At 45.1% G+C, this 20,269-nt stretch overlaps 1 protein-coding gene across 1 annotated transcript in view; it reads left to right on the top strand.

Moving 5' to 3' along the window:
• The window catches only part of LOC115550678 (guanine nucleotide-binding protein G(i) subunit alpha-1), a 30,209-nt gene extending 10,150 nt beyond the window's left edge, over window positions 1-20,059 (top strand). Inside the window, exons 2-9 of the mRNA XM_030365932.1 lie at window positions 6,991-7,033; window positions 7,278-7,419; window positions 9,782-9,939; window positions 10,849-10,977; window positions 12,871-13,000; window positions 13,092-13,245; window positions 16,766-16,957; window positions 19,001-20,059. Of these exons, the coding sequence (XP_030221792.1) occupies window positions 6,991-7,033; window positions 7,278-7,419; window positions 9,782-9,939; window positions 10,849-10,977; window positions 12,871-13,000; window positions 13,092-13,245; window positions 16,766-16,956 (947 nt within the window). The 3' untranslated portion in view covers window position 16,957; window positions 19,001-20,059. The remainder of the gene's footprint in view (window positions 1-6,990; window positions 7,034-7,277; window positions 7,420-9,781; window positions 9,940-10,848; window positions 10,978-12,870; window positions 13,001-13,091; window positions 13,246-16,765; window positions 16,958-19,000) is intronic.
• The last annotated feature ends 210 nt before the right edge of the window (window positions 20,060-20,269 follow it).

The raw sequence follows: 20,269 nt of genomic DNA, 5'->3' as shown, positions 1-20,269 counted from the left end.
TTTGCTCCCTGTTAATCTTGAGTCAGCCTCTACAGCTGTACTAAGTTTCACAGAAAGGGTGCGAGCGGTTTAGGCTGTAAGTCAAACGTGGCGGAATGCTAATAAAAACATTTTATTATTATGATTTCAATGGTTGCCTTCAAACTTTTTTGCTTGACACCCTAATAAAACTAACAATTACATTAGGTTTCCTCGCACTTTGTGCTTGGCCCCCTAAATATAGCTGCAAGACAATAACCGGAAGACAAAAAACAGCCTCAAGCACGCATCTGCCTGATGTTGGACAAGTTCGGAAAATGAAGGAACTGGTTACAATGGTAATACATTATTGAGAATGATTACAATTTGACAGTTTTAGTTTCACTGGACCGGCTTTTCTAGCCATTATGGCTCTGGCTTAGCGGCCCAGCCAATCAACCCTGGGCTTTCCGATAAGAATTTTGATGCAAGTTAGTGAGTGAGATACAGTAACAAACAGGAGAGACAAGACATGAGAACTGTCAGGGAAAAGTATTTAGATATAGATGTATACTTTATTGATCCCCAGGGGAAATTCAATTCCTTTAACATGGCGTGCTGTAAACACTAAAGATAAACAGTGAAAAACAGCTTTTATTTAAGAACGGACAGGTGTTTTCTTTTCACCGGCAGTTTATAAGATGTGTCTCGTGTTCCGAGACCCTGGCGATGGTTCATGGTTCATGTTAACCATGGCGATGTTTCATGTTGACCATGAGCCATGGCGATGGTTCTTGTTGACAGTACACTTGTATCGTGGCGATGGTACAAATGGACCTTGGCTCCACTTGCAGCTATGAGGCAGCTCGCTCCACTATGCACAACCCAATATTATTCCAGCTTCAAAGATGAGCACCTATACATTAGGGATGAAACGGTTACCAGTTTTACGAAATACCGCAGTAAGATTCCAGACGGTTATCATTACCGTGTCAAATTAGTATTAGTAAGTATCATTACAACACTCGGTACGTTTACATGCACATCAGATTATGGCCGTTGTTATATTATGCTCCTCAATCGGACAACTGCAATTGTCCGAGTATACGAAAATCTCTTCATTGGCCGAAGCACTTCTTCCCCCGGTACAATAGGTGGCGCTGTGCCCATTTCAACTAGTGGTAATAGAGCCACCGGTTGACCTCTTTACGTCACTAGCAACAACCAACTCAGGCGACCACAGCTTTCGAGAAAGATGTTTTCAGTAGACGGCTGTCAGTTCGCTTTGGGTCCATTTCTCCGACGCTCAATTGTTCCGTCCTCTCAGTCATATGCAGACTCCTCCGGCGGCGGAGCAGCGGGTGGAGTCCAGTCGGAGGAGTCCGCATACGACAGAGAGAACGGAACAATGGAGCGTCTGAGAAATGGACCCAAAGCGAACTAACAGCTGTCCCGCATACGGCAGCAATCCCTTTCTCCTCAATGTAGCGTTTCAATATGGACTTCAGAGAGTCGAAGCCAAATTCCTTTACCCCAATTCCTTCTCTACAATGGCTGAGATAACCCTCACTACGAGTGTTTACTTGTTGCTGAAGTACCAGAGAGTCGGAGAACCTGACATAGTCTTTAAGATTCATAATATCAGAGAATATCCCCATCAGTTCGGCCGCTGTGCCCGAAGTTACTACTTTACAACCTTGTTGATGACCAACATTTAGAAAGACATGTACTTTTAATTCAGCATTGGGTGAAATCTAAGTGTTGAACCTTACCTGCTGTCGGCTCCCAGACCGTAGTCGAGGAGCACAGGAGAGACGTTACTTCCAGGGCCGATGTTCTCTCGGGGGTAACAACTTTTTTTGAAGAAAGTAGTCTAAACCGGATCACTTTATTTGTTTAAAGGTCCCATGACATGAAAATCTCACTTTGTGAGGTTTTCTAACATAAATATGAGTTCCCCTAGCCTGCCTATGGTCCCCCAGTGGCTAAAACTTGCGTTTGGTGTAAAACGAGCACTAACTGTTCTGCTCGCCTTTGAAAAAACGGAGGCTCAAGCGCGCTGATTTGGAATGTCTGTGCTCATGACGTCATGAGGAATCTCGGCTCCTCCCCTTACTCTGCCTGGCCCGCCCAGAGACGTTGGCCCGCCAATGAGACTCGACCGTGCGAGCGCCACATGTGTGTGTGTTTGTGTGTGAATACACACACTGTAACGCAAGTGTTTCTTGTCGGTTCTTTGACGTGTCTTGTATTTCCACAACGAGACTGTCGTGGGGGTTATCTGAGCCATGTTTGAGAAGGAATTGGGGGAAAGGAACTTTGGTTTGACTCGCTGAAGTACATGAACTGCGACATGCCGCCGGTTGCCGCGAGGCACCATCGCCCGGCAGCGAGGCAGCGCGCGGTTCAGTCGACTTCAGGTTGATGTGAAAGTGGAAGAACCAGAGACGTCGCAGAACCCGACAAAGTCGTTTGTGATTCATAATATCGTCTGGAGGCGCACACAATATATTATATGATATAGATATCTATGTATTATATGATATTATTTAGATATAGAGCTCCAGGACTGTAACGCAAGTGTTGTACACTTCCTTGTTATTTGGATAACCGTTCTGCTGTTGGTGTGATAGCTTATAACACATCGGACTCTCGTCTCTGGTATTTCTACAACGAGACTCGTATTGGGGGTTATCTCAGCCAAGGTTGAGAATGAATTGGGGGGAAAGAACTTTGGCTTCGACTCCCTCAAGTCAAGAACATGAACCACGACAAGGAGGAGAAAGGGATCTTTGCCGGGCAGCGCTTAGGCACCTCCGCCTCCGGCGGCGGTCCCTCAGCGGGGCTCAAGCGGGAGACATTCGCCGCCAACAATCCCTTTCTCCTCCATGTCGTGGTTCATGTTCTTGAGGGAGTCAAAGCCAAAGTTCCTTCCCCCCAATTCATTCTCAACTTTGGCTGAGATAACCCCAATACGAGTCTCGTTGTAGAAATACCAGAGACGAGAGTCCGACGCGTTATGCGCCATCACACCAACAGCAGAACGGTTATCCAAATAACAAGGAAGTGTACAACACTTGCGTTACAGTCCTGGAGCTCTATATCTAAATAATATCATATGATACATAGATATCTCATATAACATATTGTGTGCGCCTCCAGACGATATTATGAATCACAAACGACTTTGACGGGTTCTGCGACGTCTCTGGTTCTTCCACTTTCACATCAACCTGAAGTCGACTGAACTGCGCGCTGCCTGCTGCCGGCTGCCCGCTGCCGGGCGATGGTGCCTCGCGGCATGTCGCAGTTCATGTACTTCAGCGAGTCAAACCAAAGTTCCTTTCCCCCAATTCCTTCTCAACCATGGCTCAGATAACCCCCACGACAGTCTCGTTGTGGAAACACAAGACACGTCAAAGAACCGACAAGAAACACTTGCGTTACAGTGTGTGTATTCATATTGATGTGGACGTTGAAGAACCAGGAACTTCGGAGAACCCAACGCGGTCGTTTGAGATTCATAATATCGGCTCACACAGCTTTTGGCCGTGATAATATGTATTATATGATATAGATATCTGTGTAGGCTATATGATAATATTTAGATATAGAGCTCCAGGACTCCCGTGTGTTCTAGAATATTTACAGAACACGGCTAAAGGCTGTGTGCGCCTCGCCATTGGATACATCCACTGTAAACAGAGCGCATGGTACCGTCCCTGGCTGCAAGCTGCTCAGGGCCACACCCCCACCCTCCTCCTTGACACGCCCACCGAAACAGCGCATTTGGGGGAAGCTCAATGTGCGACTTGCTCGGAGTGGCTGTAACTCTGCACCACGGCTGAATTTCAGGAACGTCTTTGAATACTGTGTTAGTTGCCCACTAATACCTATATTAAAGAATACATAAAATAGCATGTCATGGGACCTTTAAGTATTTCGGTATGGTAACTATGAAGCAGAAGGAGGGGAATTGTATTGAACGCGCGTGGAGCGACCCAAGGCTGACCTGTCTTCCAGCCACAGGGCAACCAACGGGGCTGCCATGGGTTTTTGACCTGATCCCACTCCCGCTCCGCGTTTGTTTCAAGTAGGCGTGGCCTATCTGACGCATTGGCTCAGGCTTCCACGTCTGTCTTAAAGATGCTGCCTTCTCTGGCAGGAGTAGTTTATAGGGATAGTTATTAGGGATGGGCATGATTAATCGACGGTCGACTAATTGATCGTTAAGAATTTCGTAGATTACGTACATTTTTCATCGATTAAACTAATGCAGTGTGCAATTAAACATTTTACCACACGGGGGCAATATTTAAATTTGCGGCTCCTCCCCCGCAATAAACATCCCGCTTTGAACGGTGAACTCTTTACGCCTAGCAGCTATATAAAGCTATAAAAACTACAAAATGACTATTAATGCAGGCTATGTGGAAAATGAGCCGACTTTGGCTCAGCCTGGCTATTAATGCAGGCTATGTGGAAAATGCGCCGACTTTGGCTCAGCCTGGTACATCGCCACACACTTGACCTTTTTCAGTACACTTATTTTCGCCCGATCTGAATTGGAACGCCTTACGTACTCAAACTTAGACTAGTAAGTACGGATAGTATGGATATTGGAACACGGCGATGTAATCATGAAGCGGACGAGGCCACGGCGAAGTCTGGTGTGGGACCGTTATGATTTAAAAAATGACTTCTTGGGGAGCACTATAGGCCTACCACTCAAGGCGAGGTTAGCATCGAAGCAGAAATAAAGAACTTTCTGAGCCCCGCCTTGCCAAGTTAGCACGGAGGTATTTGTGCATCACGGCAACGTCGGTCCCCTCAGAGCGGGTGTTTTCGGCGGCTGGACTGACAGTCACCAGGCTGCGGTTGCGTCTGACCCCAGAGCATGTCAACATGCTCATCTTTCTGAACAAAAATTCATAGACTGGTTGGTTTAGTTATAACATGATTGTTTTTTTGATATTATTATTTTGGAAAGAAACTAGGGTTGTGTTTATTTTTAGTCATGTTTATGAGCACCGGATTCGAGCTGCATGCTCCATTGCTTAGAGCAGAGTAGCGCATAACTATTGAACGGATCTCGTTTAACTGAGTTGTTCATCTAATAATAAAGATCCCAATGAGGAAAACACGCTGCATTTGTATTTTCATTTCATTTTGAATATAATTTAATTTTTTTATTTTGCATGTAAAATACCAAGGATTAATCGACGAATTGATCGTTAATTCTCCCGACGATCGACTAAGACAACTTAATCGAATGCCCATCCCTAGTAGTTATTACAGCTTGTATGTTGGTCCTGCTCCCCTTGTGGCTGTGTGTGGGTAATACAGCTTATGTGTTTGATCCTGCTCCCTTGTGGCTATGTGGGGTTAGCTTATGTGCTTAAAATACATAACAGCAGTGGGTCTGCTTATAGGTCGGAATGAAGTGGCCACCGACTATTGACAGGCTGGGTACTTTATTCGTAGTTCACCAAATAAGCATGTAAGAAAGAGTATTTCATAACTGCACAAGCAAAGAAAAAGCAATCTTTTTCACGTGATTTGATATGCACAAATCTCATAAAGATCCCCTGACCCCAACAGTCCAAGCCATAAACCTCTGTGTGACTAATGCACGCCAAACTAGAGGAAATGAAGAACAACTTTACTTTTTCTTTATAAAACACAAAATGATGCCTTACCTTTGTTGTAGAGCTGGGCGATATGTCGATATTTAAATATGTCGAATTCTTTCGAAATGACAGAATCAGGTTTTTTGTAGAGTGCTTCAAATCTATCGCAGGGTCGAGTAGGCTATGACCAACCTATTCCATCATTTGCAGCAGCACAACGTGCTCAAAAATGCGTGCAGCGACCCAAAGTCTTAAGCTCTCTCGACATTAATTATTATTTTCTTATAGGTTTTATAGATAAAGGCAGTACAGCAATTGCCTCAAAATGATTCCGGACTCCCGTACACCCGCCGGAGTGTCCGGCGGGTGTCACTCCATGTCGCGACTGTGCTTCTATTCCGCAAAACAGTTTATCCCCGGACTCGTAATAGTATAGCCAATTCTGGTATTGCTCTGCCATCTCCGCGATTTCCGCATCGCCGCCCTAGAGTTGCATTGTTTTTGTTTGGCATCACTCGATTATATTTTCCCCCTGACCTTTCAATCGAGGGGTCATGTGTCACAAATCAAATTTGCATTGGTTTGTATTGGATTTATTGATTTATTTTGAGATTCTGCCTAAACCTTACATCTACTAAAACTTCTTTCTTTATTCTACTTCACTTTGTTGACATTCAATATTGACCCAGGTTCTCATCAGATGTTGTGCTATGGCCTTATAGTATTACAGGGCTACCAACTGATAATGACTACCTGGTATTCACTCTAAAACATGACATTTATTTGGGCAGAAATTAAATGTTCCACTTGTGCTGTGTTCTAGCTTTATTCACTCTAACCAAATGGTATCCACATTGATTATTTCACTTGCTCAACAATCACACAGGTGTTGTCCTACTTTTGGTACCAAGATTACATATTTCAGCCCTTGCAGTTGTGGAGATGTCCTCCTATTTACATTTGGTATGTTTTTTTAGAAAACAAAACGTGTGTGCGTGTGTGTGTGTTTCCATTTACAGCTTTTGCATTTGCCTAGTTTGTTGGCAGGCAAGTTAATCTTGTTCGAGCAAACTTGCTTTTATACAAATTCTAGTAGACAACCTTTTTAAAAGAAAGCGGGCTGGAATGTAGTTTAGGCGTTTTACTAGCTCCATTCACACTGCCTTAGGTCTGCAGTGACGGGATCTCCTGGTTCATTGAATGTATAATAATAATGGTCTGGTCCTGTTTGGAAATTAGATCAGCTGATACTCAGTAGGCCATGTTCTTAAGTGCTTCCAGACACTCTTCTCCATGGGACTGACCATTTGTTCATAATTAACCCTTGGTTGGCTAAATCACACTGCTATCTGCTCGCCTAATGTCTACATCTCATGCATATTGTTCTGTCCATCTTCCTCAGGTGCTGGAGAGTCTGGCAAGAGTACCATTGTCAAACAAATGAAGTAAGTGTATTATTGCCTAAAGGAAAGATCCTATAGACCCCGCTTGATTTGTTTGTTACATGGTGTGTTCATTCACTTGTAATGTTTCTAACGGATCGATTTTGACATTGAACTTGTTTAAATTAAAGTGCCTGGCCTAGGGGACACCATCCAAAACCATTAATGTATGTGAATAAAGAAGGCCTTTTGAGAGGTCAGTGCTGTATAAAAGAAGTGCATTGAGTACATGTTCCTGTTTCCTCAGGATCATCCATGAGGCTGGGTATTCTGAGGAGGAATGTAAGCAGTACAAGGCTGTGGTCTACAGCAACACCATCCAGTCCATCATCGCCATCATCAGAGCCATGGGCCGCCTCAAGATCGACTTTGCTGACTCCGCCAGGGCGGTGAGTAGGGATGGTCTAAAACTCAGGGGAAAGGTGGTCTTGGTACATGAAGGTAGCATATGCGAATATCGATTTATGTTCGCTACCAGCCATTTATGCCGTTTGTTTTGGCCAGCTATGTTTCTACAGGTTCTCTGAAGGTTTTTTAAAATGTTCTCGCTCTTGTTATGGGTTTGTGTCATATTGTTGATTGCACCAAGTTTGGCTCTCTCGCTCGCTATCTGTCTGTCTTGCTCTAGTGCTTGTCTCATGGTTTTCTCCAAACAATGCAGTAGTGGAGCTGTGCCCCCATGTAACCTTTCAAAATAGTTGCTGCGGCAGGGATATTAAAATGTTTCCCAATTTAGTTTCTATAACGATTCAATTTGTTTAAAAAAGATGCGCTGCAGGTTTTTAAGCATTGCTGGAAGTTATGGCGTGGCTGGATGGCAGAGCCAGTGTTGGTGCTCTCCTTTGAAACACAACCCTTTGAACAAATTTAAATTATAATTCCAAATCCCCATATATGTTCAAAGTTTCATTGACATTGCTCAACAGCACTACTGCTGTTCGAAAGCATGTGAAGATAAATATCCACATGCTGTTCTGGATATCCACACGCTATTCTGGATGCGGGATCACCAGAAACCTTTATAATATATATTAAATATATTTAGGAGGAAGAGCGCAAAGAATTGGTTCGTGAGGAAAGCTGTCGAGGCACTGATAGACAATACATTTGTTTTAAAATGAATTTCAAGTGAGAAGAAGTCATATTTCAAATAAATGTACACAAAAGTGGTTGGCTACATGACAAAGAAATGCCAATTAGTGTAACACCTAAGGTTTTTTTATCCGTTTGTTCAAACCCTGGCTTTAGACAGATGCACGTAAACCTTTCCTAGATTGAAATGATGTCTTGTAAGGCGCTCGTGCTATTAGTTTTTTCCCAACACCAAAGCCCAATAAAAGTTCCCAAAGACCAAGCAAAGCCTCCATTATTCTCACAAAAAGTAAGCGTTTCCTGAAGATTATGAGTCTAATCGACAAACAACCTGTGGTCCGCGTGGCATGTGCTTACATTGTTTGGTTCATTTTAGGGCTGTCAAAATTGCTCAAAAATGACATTCGAATGTTCGTTCGGAAAAAAATCACGAATTCGAACTATTCGAATATCTGGTTGCCTATTTTACGCAGTTGCCGTCAATATGTCAATAATGCGACAAAACCATGGTTCAAATTAGTGGGATATATATCCTATAAACAGCCCAGTAACGTGGAGGCCTAATCATGAAAAGCCACAACTTTGTATCGCTTGCATTTCACCACCACACCTGCAAGCGCGCAAACTATTGTAATCTGAAGAAGACGCCCGCTTCTGAATGTTACAAAGTATGCTAGTGGTAACGTTCCTTGCTTTGCTTACCATTTATCGAGAAGGCCTATTAAAATCGATAAAGAAAAAAATGCATGTCGCCCACCATGCCAGCGAAAGGGCCAGCACTACGCACCGTTCGGATTCATGAAAAAAAAGCTGTCTCGGACTTTGCCGGGAACATTGCGTTATAGCAGCTTTCACCAGCCAGACTACTAGCTCCCTGAGCTCTACTTCGGATGCTTATTGAATGGCATAGCCGTTCATTCCGTACTATATCCAAGTACGGAAACCCCGAGGGGATAAAATACATTCGCTCTTCACAATACTAGTCTGTTACACTTGTACCGCGGGACTGTTTTTTCACATTCGAATATTATGAGGGACATCGCGAACAGACAGAGTGTGTGTGTGTGTGTGTACCCGGTCTGTACACACACACACAAAGCAGATAGAGGCGCTTGTACCGCGGGAGTGTTTTTTCACATTCGAATATAAATTTTCACGTTCGAATTCGCGTTTTTGGATACCTTTCGAACGAATATTCGAACTTTGAATATTCGTTGACAGCCCTAGTTCATTTGACAGGCCAGTTTGAACTCAAACAGAACCATATCAAAGATGCATACAAAGTAGCAACTTCCCCAATAAACCGCACCAAATCTTCTAAACTCTCTGAAACTGTAGTCTTGAGGCCTGCGTGTGTTTTAGCATTGTGGGTTAAGAAATTCACTGCTAACATTGAACCAGACCAGAAGAGCATGGCAATTATCTTTAAAAAGGCCAGGTTGGATGACAGTAGGGAAGTACAACACTGCTAATCAATAGTGTATATAATGTGGATCAATAACCGACTTTAGATACTATACAAAAATCCAGCCTCTTTGGAAGGATATTATGAGCTTACGTTTATAAAATTATTGATTGAAATTCCCTTAAGGTTATTGTGCTCTGAACTAAAACATCTCATATTTTAAACAATGTGTATTTGTAAATGATGCACTCCAGGACGATGCGCGCCAGCTGTTTGTCCTGGCGGGCTCTGCAGAGGAGGGCTTCATGACCGGAGAGCTGGCCGGGGTGATCCAGCGGCTGTGGAAGGACGGCGGCGTCCAGGCCTGCTTCGGGCGCTCCAGAGAGTATCAGCTCAACGACTCGGCTGCTTAGTGAGTCCTCAGGGGTTAACTAGCTTACAATGACCTGAACAAGTTATTTTAATTAAGGTATCGATATAATCACATCTCGTAACTGATATATTCTACAAATTACAAAATTCTGTCCAGCCAGTGCCTCTTTTGTAAACTCATATCGACTGATTTTAATCGTTAACAACTTGAATAAAAGTGTTGGCTTTATCTGAACAACGGAAAGGTCTATCAAAGTAAAAATGGGCCAGCAATAGTACAAGTATTACATGACATCATTGTCATTTGGAATCTTTCTATCAACGAGGAAAAAACTCTGACACCGTCAAGCCAGCCAAGCTGTTCTTGTATGTGTCCCACAGTTGCAGAGCAAGTTAGAGTGGACAGAACTATTCCCCGCCTAGTAACTGGGAGGGCCTCAATCATACACATGTCAAAGTGAAATTAAACCCTTTGGCCCTTTCCCATAGGTTCTTCCCATGATGCATTGGAAGTCGTTGTTGATCAGATCAGGGGTAGTAATGTCCTAGTATATATTTTGAAATGGTTAGTTGATAAGATCAGGGGAAGTAATGTCCTGGTATCATTGAGCTGATGCTACGACCAAACACACTGACTAGACACACACAAACAGGTAGCTTAGCTCACTTTCCAAGTAGCTTGGAGGTTGAAGGTGGTTAATTTAGGTGGTTTAAGAAAGGATCGTAGATAAGGTAATCTCAGTAAGTACCTGAGGATATCAATGCATCATCGGAATGGACCAGTGGTTATTGCACCCTGAATCCTTGGGACGTAGTCCCCCTGAATCAAATAGGCATCACTGAACTCAGCTTGTGGTGCCATTGGTTGTAATGGCCTTCCTCCATGGTACAGAAGAGGAACCACTATGGCCACTCATTTGCCCAATCTCTTCCCCTGTTTTTCCCGCAGCTATCTGAATGACCTGGACAGGATAGCCAATGCCGTTTATGTGCCCACGCAGCAGGACGTGCTCCGGACCCGGGTCAAGACCACTGGCATCGTGGAAACACACTTCACCTTCAAGGACCTGCACTTCAAGTCAGTCCCTCAGAGAACCCTAGGCCTGGTTAAGAGTTCGTTAATAAAATGTACTTTGTATTAGTCCTAGACCAGACCTTGTTATATGTCCCCCATAAAATATATATTAATCCCAGTAAAGACTTGTTTTGTGTTCCAATATCCATTTTATCTCTACTTACTAGCCTTAGTTTGAGCACATGGGGTGTTCCAATTCAGATCGTGTGGATCGATGTACACTATTCGTGCTCAACGGCAGCCATCATAGCTACGTAGCGGAAGAGGGCGGAGCCAGGCTGAGCCAAAGTCTGCGCATTTTCCACATAGCCTGCATTAAGTCATTTTGTATTTTTTGTAGCTTTTATAGCTTTTTATAGCTGCTAGGCGTAAAGAGTTCACCGTTCAAAGCGCGATGTTTATTGCGGGGGAGGAGCCGCGGCGGCAGTCGTGATTGTAATTTCCGGTTAGTGCACCACGGAGTATTCGATTTGAAACATCACTGACATCTGAAAATTAGCGCGCTTAGTGAGTGCGGATAGTGTACTACGTTTAAGTGTTCTCATGGAAGTATGGATATTGGAAAACAGCATTGGTTAGGAGTCCTCTACTAAGATGTACTTTGTATTATTCCCAGTCCAGACCTGGTTTTGAGTCCTCTAAAATGTTCTTTGTATTAATCCCAGTCCAGATATGTGGGTGCAAGGGCAGAAGGTTACAACATCCCCACAAACCACCAAAGATATTTTTCCATGATGGCCCTTCCTATATCTGTAGCACCTGAGGGTGGCTGCTTGGAAATACACACCGCTCAGCGTATGTTAGAGCGAAGTCACGCAGTAGATCCCCTGAGCGTGGCATGATGTCCAGCAGTAGATCCCCTCAGCGTGGCATGATGTCCACACGATGTGCTGCCGTGATGTCCAGCAGTAGATCCCCTCAGCGTGGCATGATGTCCAGCTGTAGATCCCCTCAGCATGGCATGATGCCCTTCTGTCACGCATCAGATTCTCAGCTAATGTTCGCTTGATGTCACAAAGTAAATCCTTTCAGATTGTGCTGAAGTGCTGACACTTACAATTAGGGCATTTAGCAGACGCTTTTATCCAAAGTGACTTACATGGGTTAATACACACATTGACACACCGGCAGAGTCAACCATGCAAGCTGACAGCCAGCTCGTCAGGATTTCGTTAGGGTCACATCAACGCTCCAACACAGCTAGGAGGAGCTGGGGATCGAACTAGCAACCTTTCGGTTACAAGACCCCCTAAGCGTGTTTTGTCTTGATATCACGCAGTAGATCCCCTTAGGGCTGTACACTGACATAAATGTTGCACCTGCTATGAAAATAATGGGTCTGTGTGATGGGTGAACTCTCCAGTGTTAGTGTTGCGCATGTGAGACGGAGCTCACTGATCCCGATGTCTGATCCCTATTCTATTTAGTAGTTGTAGTCAATCATCCTATTAAAAACCATGTCCCAGCTTGTGTAAAATGGTTGGTGACTGGTGACCCGGCGCTCCGGGGCTGGACTGGTCTGGCCACCCGGCGCTCCGGGGCTGGACTGGTCTGGCCACCCGGCGCTCCGGGGCTGGACTGGTCTGGCCACCCGGCGCTCTGGGGCTGGACTGGTCTGGCCACCCGGCGCTCTGGGGCTGGACTGGTCTGGCCACCCGGCGCTCCGGGGATGGACTGGTCTGGCCACCCGGCGCTCTGGGGTTGTACTGGTCTGGCCACCCGGTGCTCTGGGGTTGTACTGGTCTGGCCACCCGGTGCTCCGGGGCTGGTCTGGTCTTGTGACCCGGGATTAATCCTGTTACTGTTTCAAAGCATTATCCGTGAGCTCTTTCTCCACATGGTTGGTTCTACACTACCTGTCCCGGTAACCTCGGGCTGTGGTGTTTCTCCCTGCAGGATGTTTGACGTTGGCGGACAGCGATCCGAGAGGAAGAAGTGGATCCACTGCTTCGAGGGCGTGACCGCCATCATCTTCTGCGTGGCGCTCAGCGACTACGACCTAGTGCTGGCGGAGGACGAGGAGATGGTATTGAAACATAAGAGCTCAGAATGAGGTCCCTTTACTTTAGAGCTCTTGGCAAGTGTGTGTTCTTACCGGTCCTGGCTGTTTCCCTCAGAACCGGATGCACGAGAGCATGAAGCTGTTCGACTCCATCTGCAACAACAAGTGGTTCACGGACACCTCCATCATCCTCTTCCTCAACAAGAAGGACCTGTTTGAGGAGAAGATCAAGAGGAGTCCTCTGACCATCTGCTTCCCTGAATACGCAGGTGAGGTGGCCAAGAGGACTCAAAGCTACATATCAGTTATCCTACTTGGAATACTTCAGAATTTAGCAAACTCTTTTAATGGTCCCATGGAATGAAAATCTCACTTTATGAGGTGATCACACACACTGTAACGCAAGTGTTTGCTGTTGGTTTTATGGCGCATAACACGTCGGTTTTTTGACGTCTCTTGTATTTCCACAACGAGACTGTAGTTGGGGTTATCTCAGCCATGGTTGAGAAGGAATTGGGGGAAAGGAACTTTGGCTTTGACTCCCTGAAGTACATGGGAGGCGACATGCTGCCTGCTGCCAGTTGCCGTGAGGCAGCACCACCGCCCGGCAGCAGGCAGCGTGCGGTTCCGTCTACTTCAGATTAATGTGGACGTGGAAGAACCAGAGACGTCGGAGAACCCGACAAAGTCGTTTGAGATTCATAATATCGTCTGGAGGCGCGCACACAACAGACGGAGACTCATTCGCAAAGCAGATAGAGGCGCTTGTACCGCGGGAGTGTTTTTTCACATTCGAATATTAATTTTCACGTTCGAATTCGCGTTTTTGGATACATTTCGAACGAATATTCGAACTTCGAATATTCGTTGACAGCCCTAACACGTCGGACTCTCGTCTCTGGTATTTCTACAACGAGACTCGTAGTGGGGGTTATCTCAGCCATGGTTGAGAATGAATTGGGGGAATGGAACTTTGGCTTTGACTCCCTGAAGTACATGAACCACGACATGGAGGAAAAAGGGATTGTTGGCCGCGAATGTCTCCTGCTTGAGCCCCGCTTCCCGCTGCTGAGGGCACTGCAGGAGGCGGTGGTGCCTCGGCAGCGAGGCTCTGGCGGGAGACAGAGCCTCGTCATGGTTGAGTCTACTTCAGATTGATGTGGACGTGGAAGAACTAGAGACGTTGGAGAACCCGTCGTGGTCGTTTGAGATTCATAAGTTCGTCTGGAGGCTCAAACAGCTTTTGGCCGTAATAATATATATTACATGATATAGATATCTGTATAATATGATATTATTTAGATGTAGAGCTCCATGACTCCCGCCGGAGCACCCGGAGTATTCTAGAATATTTACAGAACACGGCTAAAGGCTGTGTGTGCCTCGCCATTGCGATTCATTCACTGTAAACAGAGCGCATGGTACCGTGGCCGCAAGCTGCTCAGGGCCACACCCCCACCCTCCTCCTTGACCCGCCTCTCTCTATATTTGCATTAATGCTACTGACACAGAAACGGCGGATTTGGGGAAAGCTCAATGTGCGACTCTAATTCTGCACCACGGCTGAATTTCGGGAACATCTTCAAATACTGTCGGTGGGGCCCACTAATATCTATATTAAAGCATCCATAAAGTAGCATGCCATGGGACCTTTAACCAAAGTGGCCAGTATTGTTTGGTTGGGCATCTTGCGTAACAGGGGTGCCAACATGTAGTCTCGGACATGAAGGTTTAAACTGGATAACCCTTACACCAGGGAATTTACCCCCCAACAAGTACACCATCCTGCCCCTTGTTATTTGTCAGGTTTACAGATACTCATCAATATGGATTTAGTAAATACCATTGAGCTTATTCTTTCCACATACGAAATGAGGGATATAATAAATAAATGAATAATAATGTGCAGCTTTTTCTTGGCACAAACTTGCTCAGCAACAGCCGGGGTAACGCACACGTCTTCTCGGGCCCTAAACGAAGACCCCATGACCCATGGCAGTGATAAGCTAGTGTCCTCCTATCATGGGTTCTGAACGGTGGAAGGGCCTCGGAGGCCGTCCCCATCGTGCAGGTTCTCTGCAGACGCCCTGGGTCTATCCCATTGAAAGCCTTTAACAAAAATGGTCAAATGCTAGGATCAATCAGGGAGTTTCAGTTCATGACGAAACGAGTGCCGAAAGCCTAACAAAAAATAAATAGGGGTCCACAAGGAAAGCAATAAAAAAAGAAGCTGAAATGCACAATGCTCCTCATTATGGTTTGTCTCTATTGGAATCGGTCTGAATAAAACCTGAATTTTAGGTTAACTTGTGAGATTGTTTGTAAGATTCTTCTTCATATCTTTCAATAAATTATTCTTTCATGAATAGGTGATCAGTCAAACAAGCAGAAGTGATGACTGGTGAGGCCAACAGTGGTTATGCAAAGCATGCAAATAGGCGGTCAGTGTCGGAACTAGGAGGCTTTGAAGTTCTGGCCTCACCTCGGGTGACTGAACTAGGAGGCTTTGTGGCTCTGGCCTCCTTTATTGACTGAACTAGGAGGCTTTGTGGCTCTGGCCTCCTTTATTGACTGAACTAGGAGGCCTAGGGCTCTGGCCTCCTCTATTGACTGAACTAGGAGGCTTTTGGGCTCTGGCCTCTATTGACTGAACTAGGAGGCTTAGGGCTCTGGCCTCCTCTATGACTGAACTAGGAGGCTTAGGGCTCTGGCCTCCTCTCTATTGACTGAACTAGGAGGCTTTGTGGCTCTGGCCTCCTCTCTATTGACTGAACTAGGAGGCTTTGTGGCTCTGGCCTCCTCTCTATTGACTGAACTAGGAGGCTTTGTGGCTCTGGCCTCCTCTCTATTGACTGAACTAGGAGGCTTTGCGGCTCTGGCCTCCTCTCTATTGACTGAACTAGGAGGCTTTGTGGCTCTGGCCTCTATTGACTGAACTAGGAGGCTTTTGGGCTCTGGCCTCTATTGACTGAACTAGGAGGCTTTGTGGCTCTGGCCTCCTTTATTGACTGAACTAGGAGGCTTAGGGCTCTGGCCTCCTCTCTATTGACTGAACTAGGAGGCTTTGCGGCTCTGGCCTCCTCTCTATTGACTGAACTAGGAGGCTTTGGCGGCTCTGGGCCTCCTCTCCATTGACTGAACTAGGAGGCTTTGCGGCTCTGGCCTCTCTATTGACTGAACTAGGAGGCTTTGGGGCTCTGCCCTCCTCTTTTGACTGGAAGGGCAGAATCCTACCCCTAGATTATTGATACAAGTTTTTTGTCTTGTCTATTGAGAACATGATTTAATAAATTCATGGGGTATCTAAAATATTTTGAAAAGGGCAATTTAACTAATAATTTCACTTATTCAGAATTAAGTAAAATATAAAATGCACCCGTGAAATGGCTGAAAAGCATTGAGGTAATTCTGCTGTTAACTGTTAGCTATTTTCACACTGGATTCATATTCACTGATAAGAGGTAACTTTGTTTTCACTGGGGTCGTTAATGTAAGCTGGCACATGGGATTATCAAAAGATGGAGCTCTTGTTTGTTTTGCTCATGTGGTTTTGCTAGCGGTGCTGTTCAGACCTGTGCTCAGTCAGAGCGGTCATCTGATGGGTTGGATGGCTGTACAGAGCAGCGCCCTGTGGGGGGGCCATTGTGCTATTATCAGAAGCAACCAAGATGGCTGTCGCTTATGTGGGACAGGTTTCGTTGCTCTGATCGGTTGCTCTATCCAAGTTACTGTAGTCTTTTTACCCAGAGAGGTAAGAAAGCCCAACTTGTGTTTGTATGCTCTCTTCAGGCTCCAACACATACGAGGAGGCGGCCGCCTACATCCAGTGTCAGTTCGAGGACCTGAACAAGAGGAAGGACACCAAGGAGATCTACACCCACTTCACCTGCGCCACCGACACCAAGAACGTGCAGTTTGTGTTTGACGCCGTCACCGACGTCATCATCAAGAACAACCTGAAGGACTGCGGCCTCTTCTGAGGTGAGCCCCTCTCCACTGGAGTAGGACAGGTTTTGTGTCCCCATGCTGCCCATAGCTAGATCAATCAGCCTTTGTAAAACCCTCTTTTGAGGTTGGCCATAGAGCGAAACAGAGACCGCCCACTTTGCACAGCTCTGGTCCTGGAAGTAAATTTCCCATTTATTTTCTTCATTGACTCTTCGTAAAATCGTTACATAAAGTTTTAAGCCTGGATCCAAGCCAATCATTGAAGTTCTCCTGAAAAATACTAACCCTGAGGAAGTATTTTCTCTGGATGAAATGTAAATAACCTATGTGTGATGAATGAGGCATAGAAAGTCTGTATTGCTCACACCCCGTGAGTCTGCGTGTTGATGACGCTTCGGTCTGCATTTGTATGTCATTGAGTGGCAACCTAAATGATGATCAGCCTGTTGCCTTTTGTTCGCTGAATGATTAGAAAATATGTATCATAGCTGCACGCATATAAAGAAAATGTTTTTATTATTATTTGGAACAGTTAGCTGAGCATATAGGGTCATGGCCTTCCCAGATCCTTCCCTGCCGTCAAAACAGGTTAAACGGCCAAAACGCTCTTTCTCCGGTAACATTCGTTTGCGACGTCTTTCTTCTTCTTTTCCCCTCATGCTCCAAACTTCCGTCGATGCTTCGAATATTGTGGATGCAGCGAAATATTTGATGCATCGTTGCAGCAACATTTAATATGATGGCGATGAGTTCTGCCCGCTCTGCCTCCATGCGGCTGTGGTCAAACCCCAACAAACTACAGTGACAGCGGGCGCACTCATCCCGCCTCTTACAGCGAACTTAGACCCTACGTCATATCCCGCCCCTTGCAATCCCACCCACCTAAACCACCCGGAGATTCTACTGATGTCTGAACGACACCAATGTCTGCATATAAAGCATGAAGTCTGAATCACCCTCGGGGTCGAATCTCCTGATGTAAAATTGCTGAAAAAATGCGGAGGACACGTCTGAAAACGGCTATAGTATTGTCATTGAAATGGTACGTTCCTTTGTTCCCGACTGCAATCACCGCATAATAACGTTCCTCGTTTTTAATTAAGTCTCTTATTCCAGTAACGTCTTCATTCAACATTATGTATACCTAGCTTTAATACTGCCACAATTACTAAAAGGCCCTCCTAGTGCTATATCAAATATTTTTACTTTTATTTGCTTTTAATCAAAACCTCTGAACAAATGAATGGGATTTTTACTTCCGGAACCAAACTGTTGCGCTCTAATACAAGCCATTTCTAAATCTGCCCTGTGACATCCCACGTGGGAGTGTCCAGCCAGATATACAATGAATAAATCAGCCTCCCAGTGGATAGAGCAGCTTTGAGGCTGATCTATCCATCCTACATTGAGGTGGACACTGGGGATGACAGAGGGCAGGACAGGTTTCTATTGGTGCTTCACGTTAACACCTGGTGGTAAGATAGGGAACCTTGAAAGTCATAATACCGAACATTTCCTCATTCCAATATTTAGATCTATGTTCAGTGGTGGACATCAGACATACTGAGACAAATCCTGGTACCCTGGTATAAAGTCCTAACGATTTCCCCGGCCCGCCTGGTCTCTACCCTCGGTGTCTGGGTCTCTCTACTCTCTGTGTGTGGGTCTCTCTAGTCTCTGTTTGTGGGTCTCTCTACTCTCTGTGTCTGGGTCTCTCTACTCTGTGTCTGGGTCTCTCTACTCTCTGTGTCTGGGTCTCTCTACTCTCTGTGTGTGGGTCAAAGTAATGGCGGGGCCCAACTAAAACTGACTATTGTATACCAACCCACCCAGCGGGCTGGGCCAAGCCGAGAAGTCCAGGATGGAACTTCTCTCCCAGATCTCCCCTGCCTGAGAAATCTGTTATTTTAACTTTAGACATCATGAGGTTGCCTGTTAATTATATCATATCCCCGTTACCCAGTGAAACGGTAATGCAGTAGAGAGAACAGCTGGGGAGTCGATCCCCCAGTGACAGAAATGACCATTTGACCCTGAGCAGTAACGTGACTGACCTGTGTTTGTGTGTTTATGCAGGCAGTGCTCGGCCGCCCGCAGTGACTCGTCTTCAAAGGGAGTCTGTGACCGAGGGACCTCTACATGGACGCTGTGGAGAATGGCACTGTTAACCTCTTAACTTATGATGCTATCTAAAAGGTTTTAAAGATGGTGTGTAGAGAAAAAAAAAAAGCATTTGTGTATAATATTTGTACAACTGTCTATGGCTGGGGTTTTTCACTGTTTTTTAAATGTGTTTTACTTCTCATTTTTTATTTTAAGGAAAAATGCTTTTTTGCATTTATTTCTTAATGCTTTTTGAAAGGATCAAACTTCATCTTTGATTTCTCTTTGTAGGAACTTGTGCCTTGCATGCCTTCGTTGCTGTGTCTTTTAATTTCCTTTGCCTCAAGTTAGCTGTTTGATCGTATAGATGTTACCATGGAAACATTTTAAACCCTCACCATTCATGATGATCTTGTTTCCACAAGCATGCATCACAGATAATATTTTTTTTTTGCTAGCAAGGAAGACCAAGTCGGCCTCTGAAGACCAATTTACTCTGAGCCTGGAAGACTGTGAGCATGATGTCGGCCATTTTATGTGTGTTCCTCCCTCCCTTCAAATGGCTTCTTGGTGTGTGTGTGTGTGTGTGTGTCTCTGAGCGTGTTCATTTTTGCATACACGTGAATACAAAATAGAAATCAAAGGGACCTATTTTCCTCCTATTCATCCTCAAAACTTGTGATTTTTTTTTATGAGACCAAAAATGATACACTGATTAACATGTGCATGGTCTTGATTGTTGCTATCAAGGCAAACATTCCTATTCCAAATACACTGAGATGCTTTGACACAAGGATCATCAAGCGACTCTGTAGCAGCATGGTGGTAAGTCCACTGCTACCATGGATGATAATATGTCCTAATAGTCCCTAATCACGTGCACTTTGGATAGATTAGGATCTGTACTGGATTAAGGTTACAAACCCCAAGCCCCAAACCTTTTGATTCCATTGGATGGGGACCAGCAATTTCCATATTTTTTTTGCTAATAAAAGTGTTGCTATGGTGAGACATGGCAACCCATCCTATCTATTTGTCTGACTGTTTTCTCTGTCAATTTTTACGTTTTGGATGGAAAATATGATTTTATGGGTCGTCATTGTGTGTCTGGTACGTACATACCCGGTTTTACTGCTGACTTGATGTACTGTATCTGGATGTGTTGCTGAGCGTGGATAGCTGTGACTGCGGACCATGCCAAGGTGTTGGAAGACGAGACCCTCACCCTTTAAAGGGCAACTT

Source organism: Gadus morhua, chromosome 9 (genome assembly GCF_902167405.1).
Source record: "Gadus morhua chromosome 9, gadMor3.0, whole genome shotgun sequence".
NCBI classification, from domain to species: domain Eukaryota; kingdom Metazoa; phylum Chordata; class Actinopteri; order Gadiformes; family Gadidae; genus Gadus; species Gadus morhua.
Note: the sequence above shows the minus strand (reverse complement) of the source record. Positions and strands in the feature narration are given on the sequence as shown.